The 17,929-nt window shown below is 41.8% G+C and overlaps 1 protein-coding gene across 1 annotated transcript; it reads left to right on the top strand.

The window, feature by feature from the left end:
• Positions 1 to 231: 231 nt before the first annotated feature.
• LOC133020890 (pyridoxal kinase-like) lies at positions 232 to 17,631 on the top strand. The gene is made up of 11 exons (XM_061087631.1): positions 232 to 571; positions 8,092 to 8,146; positions 10,722 to 10,826; positions 10,918 to 11,001; positions 12,039 to 12,073; positions 12,460 to 12,545; positions 13,627 to 13,672; positions 13,810 to 13,921; positions 14,045 to 14,181; positions 14,281 to 14,347; positions 14,524 to 17,631. The coding sequence occupies exons 1-11, from the start codon at positions 491 to 493 to the stop codon at positions 14,637 to 14,639; spliced, it is 924 nt and encodes a 307-aa protein (XP_060943614.1). The 5' UTR covers positions 232 to 490; the 3' UTR covers positions 14,640 to 17,631.
• The last annotated feature ends 298 nt before the right edge of the window (positions 17,632 to 17,929 follow it).

The raw sequence follows: 17,929 nt of genomic DNA, 5'->3' as shown, positions 1-17,929 counted from the left end.
ATGTTTATGAACAATTCGGCTGCGTGAGGTCACGTGATGGAGCAGAACAGAGCCCACGAGAGCAGAGTTAACGGTCACGTTCATCCAGATGTGCTCATCAGGATGCGCTCGCTCCTGACGTCAGCCGGTTTTAGGCGGTCTCTCAGATTGCCTGTGCAGAATAGTTGCGTATGTGTGTGTGTGTCTGTATGCGTGGGTGCGTGCGTGTGTGTGTCACCCCCATCACGCCTCTCGTCACCACCCGTTACAACCGCGACACACACACGCGCTCCTCGCACACACGCCACCATCCTTGCGTGCGAGACACACTTGCTTGCGTTAGCCTGCTAGCTAACGAGCTAACGGACGTCTGGACCAAGCGGCGTCGCGTCGGTTTCTCCCGGGTTTTTTCCCCCTGTCTCGTCGTGATGTCCGCGGGTCTCCACCGTTGAGGTACCGGGATTATCTGCTTCTGCTCCCCCCCCCCCTCCTCGGTTGACCGGGAGCCGCCATGGAGTGCCGCGTGCTGTCCATACAGAGCCATGTAGTCCGGGGATATGTGGGCAACAAGAGCGCCTCGTTCCCGTTACAGGTAAATATACCCGAGCATGCACCCAATGTCGGACAGTTAATTGCATCCATTTCCAGTTCGTGCACATTCCACCTGCTAACTGGTCGTCTCGCGCTAACCCCCCCCCCCCCCCCCCGCCCGCGGTGCGAGGTGGGATTCCTGTCCGTCGCTGACACGTTTCATCCCCGCTGGTATTCTGAGTGTGTCGGGGCTTAAATGACGGTGCTGTGGAAACAGCCCCGAAAATAGCCTGGTAGCACCGGGGATGTGAGAGGAGAATAGCCGAGGACAGGTGTCGTTTTCCCCTCAAACATACACACACACATTACATGGATGATGAACACAACAAGAAGCGACGTTTTCATCTTTGTTTAATCATTTCATCTCATTGTAGTGTTTGTTAAAACGATGTAATAAACTCTTATAACAGTGTAATAAACACTACAGAACGCCACCTGTCATTGAGGGTGTCCTATAACGGATGGAGGTGTTTTGTCCCCCAAAGCTTTATTGTCCATCAGGAGCAAACCAACCCATTAACTGAGGGTGAATCATATCAGACGGAGTTAAAGCCTTGTTCGTCCGCCAGATGTGTCCCAGATGTGTGATGCTGCTGGAGCACCTGGTGTTAATCAAATGACCCCTACCTGGATGAGTGGCTGGCGATGAGGGTAACCAGGAAGGTTTGACACCCACAGGTTCGAGTGGTGGAGCTCAGGATAATCTCAGGGGTCAGAGGGAGACCTGATCCCAGATGTTAACCAGATGTTAACCAGTCGTCGCTGTGCAGGTCCCCCTGGTTCCAATCATTTGCTCAAGACAGCGAAGGGCATCTACACAGCTGTAGTGGTCATGGTGTGTGTGGGAACTTCTGGACTACACATCCGACCTCAGTATACATCATACGTGAAGTTGATGAATAGATAATCAGTACAGATGTTTACTGCTTTGAGTTGTCTGGATATCCTTCTTTCCTGCAGACATGGCAGCTGTACTGGTTTCTCCAAGGTGATCGATACAAGGATTTTATGTATGTGCATGTTACAAAGGTTGTGACGTCACAAACTTCACACCACTAAGTTGTCTTCGGTGTAACCAGACTTTTGTTTACCTTCATTAAGGAGGTTATGCTTTGTATAGATTTATTATGGTGTTATTGACCATCTTGGATGATTACCTGGCTGACAGCGGGACTGGGGGGGGGGGGGGGGGGGGTAGCTGATATGCAGGTAAACAGTCCGCTGCCAGTTTACTCCTCGTGTTCGTGATGGTCAGTTAGACAGACTCATCTCCACTGTTCTGTGTCGGCACCGGAGACGGATGCACCTCTGGCTGAATCCATTATCATTCAGCTTTTTAGAAAACAAAATGCGTTCGGCAATACGGCCCAAAATGATATCAAGGTACAAAATGTATATTTGATATTGATAATCATAATAGTAGATGTCAATTATGACTTATATTAAGTGTAAGGAATCATTATTGCTCCTAAGTGAAGGTTTAGGTTTTAAATTCTCCTTCATGTGCAGAAACAAACACTTGTGAATGAAAAATGTAATATTGTATGATTCAAATCTTCGTCAAAATGTGCTAATTTCAGCAAGCGAGGTTCTCTCCTGGAGGAAAAAGGATTTTCAAAATGGCAATAGGCTGGAAGTGGAATGGGAGGAGAGAGCCACCTGAAACAGGCTCCCAGTGCCGGGCTCCTACCCTCAGTCTCCATCCAGGGATTCACACGAATGATCCTGTGAGAGAGAGGGAGAGGGAGAGAGAGAGAGTAGCAGGGCAATGAAGAGACAAATGTTGTGAATATCTGAAGCGATGGTGTGACGGGCCCCTACAGTCATAAATATGCATTTATATTATCATCACACAGACTAGAGGCCACTCTGTTCAGCTCTACTCGTCAGACCACTGTAATATAACTGTATAACATCTTATCGTAACGTTATATATAAACACCTCCGACACTTAAAGCTGTAAACCACTGCTTAGTTCCCATGGTCCATCGGTGAGCTAGAACGTGACCAATGAATCATGTACTGATACTTTACATTGTGTTATTGGTTAACTTGACTGTTAAATGTTAAACCGACCGGTCGCTCAGGTTGTTCAGCACAGTTGGAAAATGGTTTTCAGTTTGTTTTTCATTCCCCCTGCAGAGGAGGTTCTTTTTTTGTCTGTTAGTTTGCAGGATTACGCAAAAAACGACCAAACTGATAAGGAAGGTTGCAAATGGGAATAATTCATACAATTAAGGAGCAGATCCAGGATTTATTTTGTAACTTTCTCAAACATTGTTAGATAGAGAGTTTTTCTCTCATAGAATAACTAATGGTTCTTTGTGAAAAGGGACTGTCTGGCCTCAACGGAGGTATTTTCTTGTTTTATTTCTTGTTTTTATTTTGGTAATAAACATTAACAGACTCCCGCCCCTGGAGGAAAGGGAGGGCTGCAGTTCATCAGTCTATTAACCTGGACTGTGAAGCACTTGCCGATGAAGAACTGTTGAGCACAGCTTCTGAGTGGCTCAACATGTGTCTTGCTCTTTAGTTTAATAATAGGAACAAATGACTTTGGCGTTGAGTCATTACCTCTATCAACAGTCGTAATGAAGCTCTTACCTAAAGGTTCAGTTTACAGAGTGCTTGATGGGAGCCTCCAGAGCCAAAAAGGCGCAGGTGCATCCAGAACAAGACGGCGAATTGATATCGTGTGAAGGGCCACACAGGTTATCGGCTCCTTCTGGCCGTGAATGAGATCATCATTTCCCTTTTATGATCCCTAATGTCGACCGTGGGATGATACCAGTGATTGGTTCGGGGCTGTAATTGCTGAACGACAAAGCTGGTGATTGTTGCAGTTTAATATTTTCCTGGAGCAGCTGCGTGTGGCACTGAGTATTGATGCCGAAGCTATAGAGAGAGAGATGCTACAGAACCTGTCCCGTCATCCTGAAAGACTTGTGAGAAGTGCTGAGTCTATTTTTAGCTGGCAGCGGCCTGGATGTATTTTGCGGTCGTCCTAATGGCTGCTGGGCTTTGATGCATGTCACTCAAGATTCAGCCGCTAATGTTCAACTATACTACTGATGACTAAGGTCTGTTTGTACTAAAGGCTCCTGTAAAAACAATGTTTACAAATGCAGCACAGTAGAGATTCCAAAATGTGTTATTAGCAATATGGATTTTAATAAGTGGATCTTAATTGATCTCTGGGGTAAACATTTACGGTTATAATGATAGATCATAATAATTATCATGGTGAGAACAAGATTATAGCTTTATTTATGAAGCAACTTTGTAAAGCAGGTTTACACTGTGCTTATAATAATATTTTACTTAATTAAGTTAGTTAAAGTTTAGTTGACAGGAGTCAATGGATAAAACATCTAATTGAGAAGCATTGGAGAAATCAGTTTTATAAATATCATACACATGTTCAGGTAGTTGTTTTTGATAGATCATTTGCTATTGTTCCTTCACTTTTTCAGTGATAATAATAATAATAATAATAATAATAAATATTTTATCAAATTAGCTGCAGATAAATTATTTTCAGCTGAAGACGAACAAGATGTTGAATAATAGGGCTGCAACTAACGACTATTCTGATAGTCGATTAGTCACCGATTATTGAAACGATTAATCGACTAATCGGATTATGAATGACACAAATTCTCAATTGCTATTATTTAGCAAGCAGCTTTTAAATTTAGCTTGAGGTTGTTCAAGGCATGTGATGACTGAAAATAAAGACAATAAAGATTGATACTTCATTAACAAAAATGTCTTTTAATAAACTTTGCTGCATATAAGGGTACTGTTGGCACAAAAGCAAAGAAAAATCAAGTTTTTGTCCATTTAAAACCAAGGACAGGCAAAGTGCTAATAAAAAATATTAATTTAAATTTAAGTTTCCCTTTTTACTGTGAACCAAGAACAGGCCAAGTGCTGGTACTAAAAATAAATTAAAATTCAAGTATCCATTTTTCGTGTTAACAAAAAAGGACAGGGAAAATAACATTAATAAAAACATCAACAAACGAAACTACAGTCTTCAGACTAAATCATTTTGATTAAAACAAGACGTTTGTCAGGCAATAGGATAATATTTCGCTTTTAAACTCGTTAAAAAAAAGTTTAAACCATATTTTTGTAATGGATGCTAGAATCCTGCGCGCAGGTATATACGTGTATATATAACATCTGACAGAGGCGAGTCCGCATCGTCGCCGTTACGAAGTCACATGTGCCTCCTCCTCACATGCGCGTGTCCTGCTGCCATGGAGAGCAGGTCCGCCGCAACAAATACTGCAGGTAGTTTTTTTCGGGCTGTTAAGAGTGGAGTTCTCCCGAACTTTTTACTTCCTGATGCGCGACTGCGCGCGGCAGCGGACGCCGACATTGGTCCATGTTTTGTCGCTATTGCACATGCGCTACTTTCAGAGATAGGAAGGGAGCGAGATGGCTCACTCCTCAGCTACTTCCATCAGCACCTCCGGTAAAACGCCGTTTAGTTCCGCTGCGCGGCACGAGAAACACGCGCTATGACGTCACCAACAATTCATCGACTAGTAAATTCGTCGGCGACTATTTTGGTCATCGATTTTTGTCGACGACGTCGACTAATCGTTGCACCCCTATTGAATAATGACGTAAACACACGTGTATGTTCATGTCAGATCAAGTGAGAGACACAGTTTAGTGTAATGGGTTGAAATATTGACTCCTGAACAGAAAGCCTACGGGTACGTGTGGGAGCTGCTCTCATTTTTCAAAGTAACAACCATGAATCAGCCGGTGCGGGAGATCAGGGATAAAATGATGATGATGTCAGCGAGCGTGCAGGGCATCCCTCTCTCTCTCTCTGCTGTCAGGACGGAGGATCTCAGGCCTGTCAGGCGGCATGGAGACGGCGCTGTAAAGAAGCAGGGCTGTGATTGGCTGCTCCAGGATTCCTCCTAATGACGCCACTGAAGATGGAGACAGGCGGCCTCGGAGCCAGACTGAAAAGATTCAGCTTTCACATAGAAACTAAATTTAACCGTGAGCGCTGCCTTCAGGCACCTTGTTAAATGGGCTTCTTTTTCTTTAATGGAATGATTCCAGCTTTATTTTTGTCTTCGTCAGATGAAGAGCTGCAGATTATTTAGCGCTGTTAGCAGGAGGGTCCGTTCTAATTCTGCTTCAGATCTATATATCTCAACTCTCATTCTTCAGCTGTATGTCATGTGTTGTCAATGTTAGCATGGACACTCAAGCTAAGATGTTGGTCAACATTTAAAGTGCTAAACATTTGCATATGGACAACATGTCTCCACTTCCTCCCACTGTCCAGAAATGAGGCCAAACTATCCCAGGTACCAACGTTGCCATCTTGCGCTGATGACATTATTCAGACCCAGATTCTACACAATAACCAATCACGAGTCTGTCTCAGCTGCCAATCATGTTTCGCACTGTTTGTATAGCATCATATAAGTAAAATCCACCTTAATGAGCACTTTGATTTTAATTCATCTCCCGTCCACGAACATGGAGGATATGGGGTTTATGCCCGATTCTGCAGTCAGCCCCCCGGGAGAGTTCCAGATGATTTGGCTTCACTTTTGGGAGCCGTCATGTCGTCGATCTTCATTTATAGTCTGATATAATCATTGTGAACATGTTAATAGTCTCAAACAGTTTCAAGCAGAGCAGCAAGTGATATGTTTGGTCTGAGCAGCACTGACATTCAGTTAAATAAGGTGCAAATTAAATGTGAAGGTACAGAAGGACTCAGTAAATATAGTGTTTGTGTTGACTCAGATCTGATCAGCATGTGTTGTCACACATGCTAATTAAAGAAACTCGTCTGTCGCAGGAGGGGTTTCCTCATTTCCCCTCAATTTACCAAAGTCTTTTTCAGAAAAGCCAAATGTGTTCCTTTTAAAAAGATATACAAAATCCTCTCTTCAGCGTCTGAAGATGCCTGAGTGGAAGCGTTTCATTCAGCAGCTTTGTAAACACACACTGAGGCTTATGAACAGTGATCAAGGATGTGACCTAAATAACATATTCTTAGCCCCATGAACATCAGAAACACGCTTTTACATCCACAGTCAATTTTCTTCCTGTTCAGCCAGAAGAACATCTTGTAACAGACGGCTTATGTTCTTGGGTCCTGCTGCTAAAACTGTCGACTGTCTTTTTTTAATTCAAGCTTCTGTAACAGCCATGTATATGGATATGTTTTCATAAGCTTGAATCAAACTTTAAAGACCAATATCTCATTAATAACTTACTGGAACTATCTGCAGCACCACATGCATTCATCTTGCATACTCTTCCTCCAGGAGTGTATTCCCTAAACTACCGACTCATTATGTCATGTCCTGTTTCCCTCACGTTGCTGATACAAATACGGAGATTGCTAATGAGATTATTTTCATTAGCAGGAGCGTTGACGAGTCGCTCCAAGGTCGGAGTTAGTATCTACGCTCCTTTATTCCGGGGGTGTCGCTGCCTGTCCCCACTGAAGCAGAGTCGTGTATCTCAAAGTTACAGTCAATTGAAGAGAACAAAAGGACTCATTCAACCCCCCCTCCCTCCTGCTTCAGTCCAATTAAATAAAGTAATTCAGATAACAATTGGCTGTGCATGTGGATGAGTCATGTGTCTCTCTCTCTCTCTCACCAGGAGATAACTGGTCTGCAACTCTGTGCAGCAGATTTCAGCTCAAGTTAAACTGAGAGGACGTTGTTTTGTTTTTAGTATGAAGAACATGTTCAAATTAAAACATTTTTGAGCATGTTTAAGCCTTCAAAATGAGGTCGTAATAATGATAAGAATAAGAATAATTCTTTCAATTTCACCGTTTCGGTGCTCGGGCCCTAATTAGTTTATTGAAAGTCGTAGAGCTCAATGAAGACACAAAACAACTAGAGAGAGACAAGAAATAGCTGAAACAAGATGCAAAATGACTGTCAAGAGCTGCAAAACTACAATTAAGAGACAAAAACAACTAAAAAGAGATGCAAAATTATAAAAAAAACAGATGTAAAATGAACACAAAGAAACAAAATGACTGTCAAAGGATGCAAAACAACCGCAACTACAAATAATAGACAAACTTGACCTTCAGGGTAATGCAAAAACAAAAAAAAGACACAAAATGACACACAAATATACTATGAATAGGCACAAAAATAAGTCACGAAGACCAACAGCTGCCCATAAAAAACCCAAGTGTCCAATTACTTCTCCATTTTGGGCACTATGTGTTAAAAGGGCTTTTACACAGCCATTTTAATTTAGACTTTAACGTCCTCACACTGAAGCTTAGACTTGTCATTTTCTTGTTGATATTAATATTTTAATACTGTAATTATCATTAAAAGTTATTATACTTTTCGTTTGGGCTGTAGGTGCACTTTGCATACTGTGTGTGTGTGTGTGTGTGTTTGTGTGTGTAGGAGTGTGAACTATACGACTGTAATTAAATGCATTAGAGCTGTTGTCGTTGCTCCTGACATCTGCCTCCTCTCTCCCTGTCTCCAGGTTTTAGGGTTTGAGGTGGACTCCATTAACTCTGTCCAGTTCTCCAACCACACGGGTAAGACTTTCGTGTTTCCTGTCGGGGTGAGAGTGTGTTGTATTTAGTGTGTGTGTGGGTGTGTGTATGAGTCAGGGCCTCTGGTGTCGTGATGAGGTGTTACGGAGCGTTAGAGAGGCTGACGAGTGAACAGAGCAGTGAGTCCCATTTTGAGGAGGTCAGCAGCTTTATTGTCTGACACCGGAGCAGCTTTAAACACAGAGGCAGCTGTTGGCCACTCGCTCCATTCATACTTTATTTCTCTCTGTGTGTGTCTGTGTGTGTGTCTCAGTCACTGATGCTCCTGTTTTTAACATCATGTGGTAAGAAACAGTGGTACAATTAAATCTATAAGAAATAAGTTAATGAACAGATATATTTGATGAGTACTTGAAGAGTATGTATGTATCAACCTAATTAAGGTATTGTAATGCTTTAATAAAGATAATGAATAGTGGTGGAAATGTATAATGAATGTTTTATATTAAATAATCTGAATAGCTACATTATTTACTTTATATTGCAGTTATCAAAATCAGTAATTAAACTCTGATACTTGTGGCTGCCATAATCAGATTTCTGAAAAGGATTTTTGTCTCATCTTGTTACTGGCTCAGTGTTTCTGCATCATCCTCATCACATTTACTTGTTGTGTTTTCTGATCTGTAATTTGCCGGCACCATGAACGAGTAATTCTCTGCTGAATGTAATTCACACACACACTAAACTTGAAGACTGAATGGACTGAGTGCTGTGAAAACAAACACGTCCGCTCAGCTGTTGCTTGTTGCTTCACCGTGAATACAAACACAATCCAGAGACTCACGAATCCTCACAGGATCAGACCATTGTTAGAATCCGTCTTCATGAGCTGTTTTTATACATATGCTGCAGCCACTTCCCCAACGAAGAAGAATACTGACAAAATTAAAATGCTCTGAACTTGAAAGACTGCTGATTGTCTGTTCTGTAACTTGGATTTGAAGTAGAAAAAGGCAGAAACTGTTTCCAGGCACCTTTTCTGTGTAGTTTTTCATTTTTTTATAGTTTGAGAAAGCAAGTCATCATCACCTATTCTCTCTAATTGCCTCTAACGTCTGATGGAGAATCAGGATAATTGTGAGCGGAGATGAGGATGAGTGTTGTGTTGCTGTGTGGGCGAGTGAAAAAATACTGAAATACTTTCATTTCAAATCTACGTTTGAAGCTGCTGAAGGTGGTTCTTTAGTAAATTTCTATTATTACTGGAAAGATGATGTCATACTATACAAGACTTCTTTGATTAAAAGATCCACATGTTCCAAAAGGAGCTAAAACATAAAATTGTATTATCTCCTCACATCTGTTCTGTCCTGTTGTTGCCAGATGTTATTTAATTATGTTGTGGCAGAAATGTCTCACCAGAACTGAGACTTGATTCCCATCAGCTCCCAGTAAAATCTATGAAGCTTTAGTCAAGGACGAAACCAGAGAACACGTGAGAATCACTGGTTTCCTCCTCCCTGTTATTCTTGTCTCCTGAGGACAAGAGGATCAGTGGAGTAAATTGTGTTTGTCCGAGTGACCTTAACCTAGAAATGCATGAGACTGTGTTGGTGCTGCAGTTTAATCAGATCTTGGACCTGGATTAAGGATAATTAACATTTGGCATTTCTCAGAGGAGAGTTTGCAATTTTGGTTTGACATATGTGAGAGAGGGAGGCTGGCAAGAAGCACATATATGGAGAATAGAGAGAGAGAGACAGGATATAAATGAATGAGAGAGACAGACAGTTGATGATGGAGAGAAGGATGGAGGGAGGGAAGGAGAGGAAGAAGAGCGACGGGATGCAGCAGTAAACAGGAGCAGGCGCTGAGAATTGCGACAGCAGCAAATGATGACGACAGAAGCAGCTCTTATCTGTAGGCCTGCCTCACACACGCACACACACACACACACACACACACACACACACACACACACACACCCGACTGCTCATCTCATAGCCCCTTTGGCTTTCTCCCAGCTAGTTGCTTAGCAACCAGAACCCCCCCACCACCACGTGACCTGGCTGTGACTCACCTGGAGCTGCGACATCATCGGCCTGCAGCAAACGTGTCATACGCAGACAGACGTGCACCAACGCACGCTCACATTGGCTTTCACGTCACATCCATATACATCCATATCAGTACATGCAGTACCAAACGCACACATACACCCGATGTACAAACACACACACACGCAATGTCAACACACCCACTCACGCACAGTGTAGGTGTGTGCGCATCAGGAGAACGGTATGTGTCCTGACCAGAAGCTGCACGTCCAGTCTCTGCTCTGTGTGTGTCTGTGTGTGTGTGTGTCTGTACCTCATTGAATTTCACTCTGCCCAGTTAGAGTCAGACGTCACATGGACGTAACAAAATGCTCCGAGTTCTGCTGGTCGGCATCAAAAAATCAATTCTGGAAAAGTATCTGAGAATAATGGACTTTCTTTGTGTGTGTGCATGTGTGTGTGTCCTTGTGCCAGTACAATAGAAGGATTGTGAAAGTTGAGAGTCAGCACTTTTCAAACACAATATCTCTCTCCTCTCCTCCCCCTCCTCTCTGCAGGTTATTCTCATTGGAAAGGTCAGGTGTTGACGGCAGATGAGCTTCATGTTCTTTATGAGGGAATCAAGCTGAACAACGTGCACCACTATGACTACGTTTTAACAGGTGAATATCCACTTCCAATTGATCACACTTCTTTTGTTACACCCAGTCTTTTGTTAATTTGTTTTGACCAGTTGCTGTGTGTTGTGTTCAGGGTACACCAGAGACACGTCCTTCTTGGAGATGGTGGTGGACATTGTACAGGAGTTAAAGCGAGCCAACCCCAACCTGGTGTACGGTGAGTTCTGAACTCAAGAGGTTTCACTTTCACAACAGTTATCTAAGCAGAACTGAGTGAAAAACATAATTAGAGAAGCTTTGTAGTTGCAAAAAACAGTATAAAGACATAATAAGACACATAAACAGTGAAAAGGCTGAATACATTTAAATACTGTGCAGTCATTGTGTGTCTGTGTGTTGAATGTGTATTATTTAATTTATTTAACGTGATTATATTCCATGTATTTACTCCAGAGTTTGTTTTCAGTGGAGGCAATGGCAAGAGAACGCTATCAGAAAAGCATACAAATATCATTGGAGCAGAATTATAATTTTTCTAGTTCCTGCGACACAAAGTTCACATTCCAGTCGTCTCACTGAAGCTCTTGATGGGAGCAGAGCTGCAGCTCCGAGGTCGGCGGTGCACTGTATTCATACACATGAGAAATTAATTGTTTATTCCTGTGGCCTGGAATCCGCCTCGGGCTCGTCTTTTTCCCCTAAAGGTTAATTAATGCAGTTTGGGAAATGTGCAGTTTCTGTTGCATCAGTGGAGACGTAATGTGGCTGCTCCTCCAGTCAGGACCTCACAGTCTCAAAGTTGGGTTATATCCAGTTTTTAACACATTCAAGCTTCACTCAGCCTTTTACTGCATTAAATGCTGTTACCAGTAGATAACAAAGTTGTTTACAACTAAGTGCAGAGTTTCTTTAGTCAGTGCAGTGAAAGTTTTTTTAGGTATTGAAGGATTCAACGTTCACACAGTTTCCTGTAGATGCAGGTTTGGATGTTGTGCCGATACACACTCCTGATACACACACCTGATACATACTCCTGATACACACACTTCTGACTCTTTAGCCTCTAGCTGCTCAGCTGTTATTCACCTAATCAGCTGTTCCGTGTCGGGTAGCAGGTCTTTTACGTTTCTCTTTTTTAAAAGACCTGTTTGACTCATGTCACTGCAGTGTCCTTGTCATGTGGTATTTAGTGAGAATGTTTGTGCAGCTGTACACATCTGTGAACTGACTCTGGATGTGTTGTTGTTTTTTCAGTATGTGACCCCGTCCTCGGTGATCACGGATCTATGGTGAGGTTCCCAGCAGCTTCATGCTCTTAGTACTGTATGTGCAGTATGTTTGTTTTTGTGTGTTGTCATTAGAGGTTTTTTGTCTCTTTAATGTGTGTGGGAGGGATAAAGTGTATATGTGTGTGTCATGTGGGGGTGTGTTACAAGGGTTTTCTCAGCAAATCAGTGAGTGTGTGTTGTGTCGTGTGTATATCTATATTACATTGTGCATATGTTCATTTTCAGGGATTAAGATCATATTCTGTCGGTTAGCGCTCATAATTTCCAAACCGTGAAAACAAAGATCAAAAGCTCAGAGTTAGCCGAGCGTGAAGTTCTTCCCACGAGCTTAATTTCTGTGTTTCCATTACGTGACGTGACTCTAACACGTGTGTCTCCATCCACAGTACGTTCCCCAGAATCTGTATCCAGTCTATAAGAACAAGGTGGTTCCTGTCGCCGACATTATTACCCCCAACCAGTTTGAGGCAGAGTGAGTGTCTAGTCAAGTCTTTTTATTTACTGTTTCATATCCGCAACTTTGAAATCAAATGGCTTCTTCTTTAAATTACCTTCACCTCATTGATTGTGTAACTGTGTGAGTAGCAGAGTATTAGCACAAACCATCTTTATGTAATGCCTCTCATCTTGTTATCTAATGCTTCCATTTTGTGGCTGCAGAAACTTGGGGTAGATTAAAGAGAAAATGCACCTCAGCTTCTCTCTAATCCATCTCATCTCCTTCACTTTCACCTTATTTACTTGTTTTAATCCCTTAATTACTCCATTTAAATCCATACTTTAGAAAATGATCTCATAGAGAAGCTGTCTGATGCCTGATTAAAAAGACCAAGACACTTTGTGTTCTGTGGCTGCACAGTGGCATCAAATGGAAATGTAGCATCACAAGAAAACTTTTCATTTAAGATGGAATTAAATAGATTTCCGTCATACTTGGTGAAGTGGAAACAATATATTAGTGACATCAAACTTGAGTATTTCAATTAATGAATAAAGTTGTTTTATAACTATGCAGGTTCCTAATTTAAATGTATAGGAACTTTAAATTGTCTTTGAATAACTCTCAATAGAAACAATTAAGTATAATACTACAAATAAAATCTTAATTATCATGTAAAATAAAGTTTTGAGGACCTCAGAGATGTTTGTCTTTTTAAACTGTCCTGGTTAAATGAGCAGCGTGACAGAGTTTGATGTCAGTGTCTCCTGTAAATTATTTGAATGCCTGGATCTGATGTTTAGTGTTTAAATACATGTCATTGATCACCTCAGAGAAACAGGCAAATATAAGTTATGAACTGACGTGTTAAAAACATGACCAGTTCCATTAAACACAGTTTATCAGACGTCTCTGCTCAACTCGAGTCCACCTTCACTGTCAAGTAGCTCCACCTAGTGGTGTCTCCCTCTGCCTTCTCAACCAGAACAACTTTAAACCATAAACATTTTCAATCTCGTCTTGAATTAGTCTCAGACTCTTGTATTTTTTTTACTCCATATTATTATAGTATTTTTTTTAATTTTCAATTAAGGCCATGTCTTTGTTGTTGTAGATTACTGACGGGGAAAAACATCAGCACAGAGAAAGATGCTGTGGAGGTAATGAACCAGTTTGAGCTAATTCTTCTTTCCTTTCTTGCATCTTTTCTGTGTTCTGAGCTGTTCTAGTATTATGTGGTCTTGCATTGTTCTTTCCCTGCTGACAACAAACACACTCCCTCACTGACTGTGTGCAGGTCATGGACCTTCTTCATGCTATGGGCCCGGACACGGTGGTCATCACCTCGTCTGATCTGCCTTCCAGGTTGGGAGACCGCTTCCTGGTGTCGCTTGGCAGCCAGCGTAAGGGTAGGTGACGTCTTAAGAGTGTGATGTGTGTGTCTGTACTGTTTTTGAGACGTCTCTAGAAATACAGCATTTGACATTGATTCCGTTTGTTTATAAATTAACCTTAATGCTCTGCTGCATCAGTTCGTCCAGACGGCAGCAAGACAACGCAGAGAGTTCGAATAGAAGTTCCCAAAGTGGACGCCGTTTTCGTAGGAACCGGAGATTTGTTTGCGGCAATGCTGCTAGCGTGGACACACCACTATCCTAATGACCTCAAGGTACAAACGCATGCACGAACACACAACGACCCAGAGAGTCCTGAAGACACGGACACACGTATAAACCGAGTCGTTCTCTTTTACCTGTCTCTGTCTCAGATGGCCTGTGAGAAGACGTTTTCAGTGATGCACCATGTTATCCAGAGGACCATATCTTATGCTCACGGTAAGAAATGTGGGACTAGAAGCTTTTGACTTTGCAATATGTCAAATTAATTCTGTTTTCACACTAGAGACCAAAGAAGATCAACAGGAGCTATAATCAAAATTGTCTTTATTTAAAATTAACGTTTATCTTCATTCATCTTTGTCCGCCCCCCCACCCGCCCCTCTCTCCCTCAGAGCTAGCCGGTCCTGGTCGGAAGCCCAGTCCGCCCCAGCTGGAGCTGAGGATGGTTCAGAGTAAAGCTGACATAGAAGACCCTGCTATAGTGACTGAGGCCAAGGTCATATCCTAACATTACCCGCCCATAAGACTCATACTAACCTTGTGCTCTTCACCCATGAATCTCTCAAATCCTATATCTCGGTAAATCTCTCATCACTGTAAAACCTTGACTGTCATCTTCCCAACTTCAACACGTCATCATCCAGACTCCTGAAACCCCTTAGTATTGTAACCCCTTTAGTCCTTTCCCTTAAAACCTTTACCCCTTGAAATCCTCGGTGTCCGAACCCCTTAAACCCGTAGCTCCGACGACCCGTAACCCAAACCCTGTTTCTAGAACCGGAGCCATGGATAAACAGAAGGGTTGGTCAGGTTGGGCCGTGATAGCGTCTTCTTGAAACAGGGCATGTGAGTGGAATGCACAGCTGCTACTTTATGGAAAGCTTTAGGCTTTAACTGTCGTTTCTTACTCCAGGATATCACTTAATTCACATGTTCTATAGCAACGGTTAATAAAAAAAATCCTGTGAATCTTTAGAGATTAATAGCCATGAAGAAAGTCCAGTATAGATATCGATAAGGGAGATTTCTTATAGCAGAGGTTGAGTAGATGTTTGTAGTTAATGAAAGTTAAGTAAAATAAAATAGGAATTAAGAAATATAGAAATAAACTGAGGAGTGTAAAGTATTTCTCCCACCGTCAATTTAAAATTAAAACATCAGCACTTATTGTGATCCTAGTTGAATCAGGGTTTCCTCTGGGTTTTAAAAATCAGTAATCTGGATTTTAAGCCTTTGAAAACATTTTTAAATGTCACATACTAGGTTTTAAATGCATCCAGGTAAGTCTTATTTAGTTATTTTAAAATTAAATATGTTGGCAGCACGCATAGTTGTGACGTCTCCATGTGTTGTGATTCTGGGACTCTGACATTCCGTCATATCTGTCGTACTTGAAATATGTCTTGTAACTTTAATTTAAACCCTAGAAAAATACCGCACACGGTTTAATTATGTCTTTGTTTTTTAAAGAATATTTCTCATGAGGTTCTGATAGAGTGGGAATGATGTGTCGTTGCTTTTGGAGACAAAAAAAAACTCTAATTGATCCAGAATGGAAAGTGAATTGATTCCAGCTCCTGAATATTTCAGGATGTAAAAACACTGCCTCTAGATTCCTGTTCCTTCATGGCTCTGTTACTGCCTCTCCACTCACACACTTGTTGTGTTACTGACGGTGTTGCTCCCCAGCGACGCTCCTCCACACCAGTTGCTAAGTTTACACTGGTTTTACTGTCACATGACCAGACTCTGTTTGTCTATGGCTCCGCCCACCGCTGTCCCCACCCCCTCCCCGTCTTACAGCTGTGATGTAATGTGACCAAGTCTAACCCGACCCCTTGACAATAATAACAAAGGAAAAAAAAACGCACAATGTATAGTTGATGTATAGATGTTGTACCATAACTGTATTGGACCATCTGTATGATATCTTCTATCTGATCTGTCTATTGGACCATAGTGTTGATGCTACTGTACTATAGACCACACCCACTACAATATCACCCGAACATGGGACGACGGGGGGGGTTCTGGCACCCGAGCGGCACCTGTGGCTCCAGATGTTCTCACTTGTTAGTAATAAGTAACTGTCTGATTATCATAGTAAATAGTTGAACCTCTCTCATCTCAACAAAAAGAAAAATGGTCGGCCTGGAGCCTCTCAGAGCCGCCGCTTCTCCCCCCCTTGGCTGATTTCTATTGGCAGTGCATTGTTAGACCGATCAGAAATCTGCCGCCTCGGTGCCAGAACCAACCCACATCACGCCGGGCTGTTCCTGGCTCAGCTCTGGCCCAGAACCCTATATCTGAGAGTTGTGCCACTGAAACGACTGGAGGCCTCGAAACGTAGTAGAAGGAGACTTCCCCCCCGTCCAGTAGCAACCTCCGCTAACCTTTGTCGTGGACATTTTTATTTACTTGTGCTTCACTTCACACTCCACTGTGAACAGAATCGATGATGGTTTCAGATATAATTAAATATATAAGATTAAAGATCCAATGTAACATCTGGGCAAACTGGGGCCTGTTTGAAATGACTGTTTAAAAGTCTGAAAATATTGAACTTGTTTTATCTTCTTCAGCTGATTATTCACTATTTCGTTTAATCCAAGCAGGATTTTGTCTATAAATTATATATTTTAAATTATAACATCACTATTTCCCCGAGCCTAAGGTAACTAACCTATAAAATGTTTTTACAAACAAAGAATAATTTATTTTAAATTATTAAAGCAAATTTTTGTGATCTAATTTTCAGAAAATGTTTAAATACTGTGATTAAAGTTTTGATTTCAGAAAGTCAAACTTTGCACAGTGTTCTCCACTCACTGACCCAGACACAAACTATTCTCTAAATGACTCGAAACAGTCGTGTCGTCTTCCCCTGTTGATTTGACTCTGCTTTATAATGATGCTGGTCCCAATGATCTAACGGTTGAATTAATAATCATCTCTAAATGACCATCATCTTCTGTTTCCCACTGTGGAGTGTGACTGGGAAAGATGTGAAGAGAACACGACTTGCGACGGTGGTAATGAGCCGGTTTCAAACCAACGACGTTGCAAGAACTTGGCATGTGCCTTAGCCCGCTGAGCTACCAGGGCACCACAGGAAATGAGATTTTAACATTTAGAAGTTGCCTCAGAATCTTTATTTCTTTTCTGATTTCCTCCCTCGTTGTTTCCTGATTTGAATGTTCGGTAAACTTTTAACGACAGGAAAACGACAACAACAATTCCGGCTGACTCTGCTCAGCAGCAACACGCGCGTGGAAACCAAATAACTGGAGGCTTAAAAAGAAAAAGATGAAAAATTCCAGATGCCGTCAGTGTCTCACCTGAGCTTGATGTAAGGTTCTGGGCAGGCCAGTGTAATTCTGTACTGTTGTTGTTTCTCTATGGACTGTACTGTGATACTGCCTTAGGAACCGATCATCATAACATCACAATACTGCTCACTGAGGGAGAGAGGGGAGAGAGGGGGGGGGGGAAGGGAGGAAGGAAACGTGAGATGTCTTCAATGTACATGTCCTTTTGATTGACTGCACATTTCTGTCCTGCAGAGCGAAAAACGAGACAAAACATACTCAGATCTTCACTTTGAATCTATGGTAATGATGTTCTATCATTCTCAATTAAGAGGATTTGATCATTTATTCAATTAACAAACCAAAACTACAATTAAAATCCCAAAGAAATTAAATTTGTGACTAGAATGGTTCTCATTTGAGATAATTTCCTGCCAAAGTCCTTCTATGTAACCAAATTTCAATTTTCTAGATCCAGAAGTTTTCCTCA

Source organism: Limanda limanda, chromosome 15, assembly GCF_963576545.1.
Source record: "Limanda limanda chromosome 15, fLimLim1.1, whole genome shotgun sequence".
In the NCBI taxonomy this organism is placed as follows: domain Eukaryota; kingdom Metazoa; phylum Chordata; class Actinopteri; order Pleuronectiformes; family Pleuronectidae; genus Limanda; species Limanda limanda.
The sequence above is the reverse complement of the archived record's forward strand: the minus strand, read 5'-3'. Positions and strand labels throughout refer to the sequence as shown.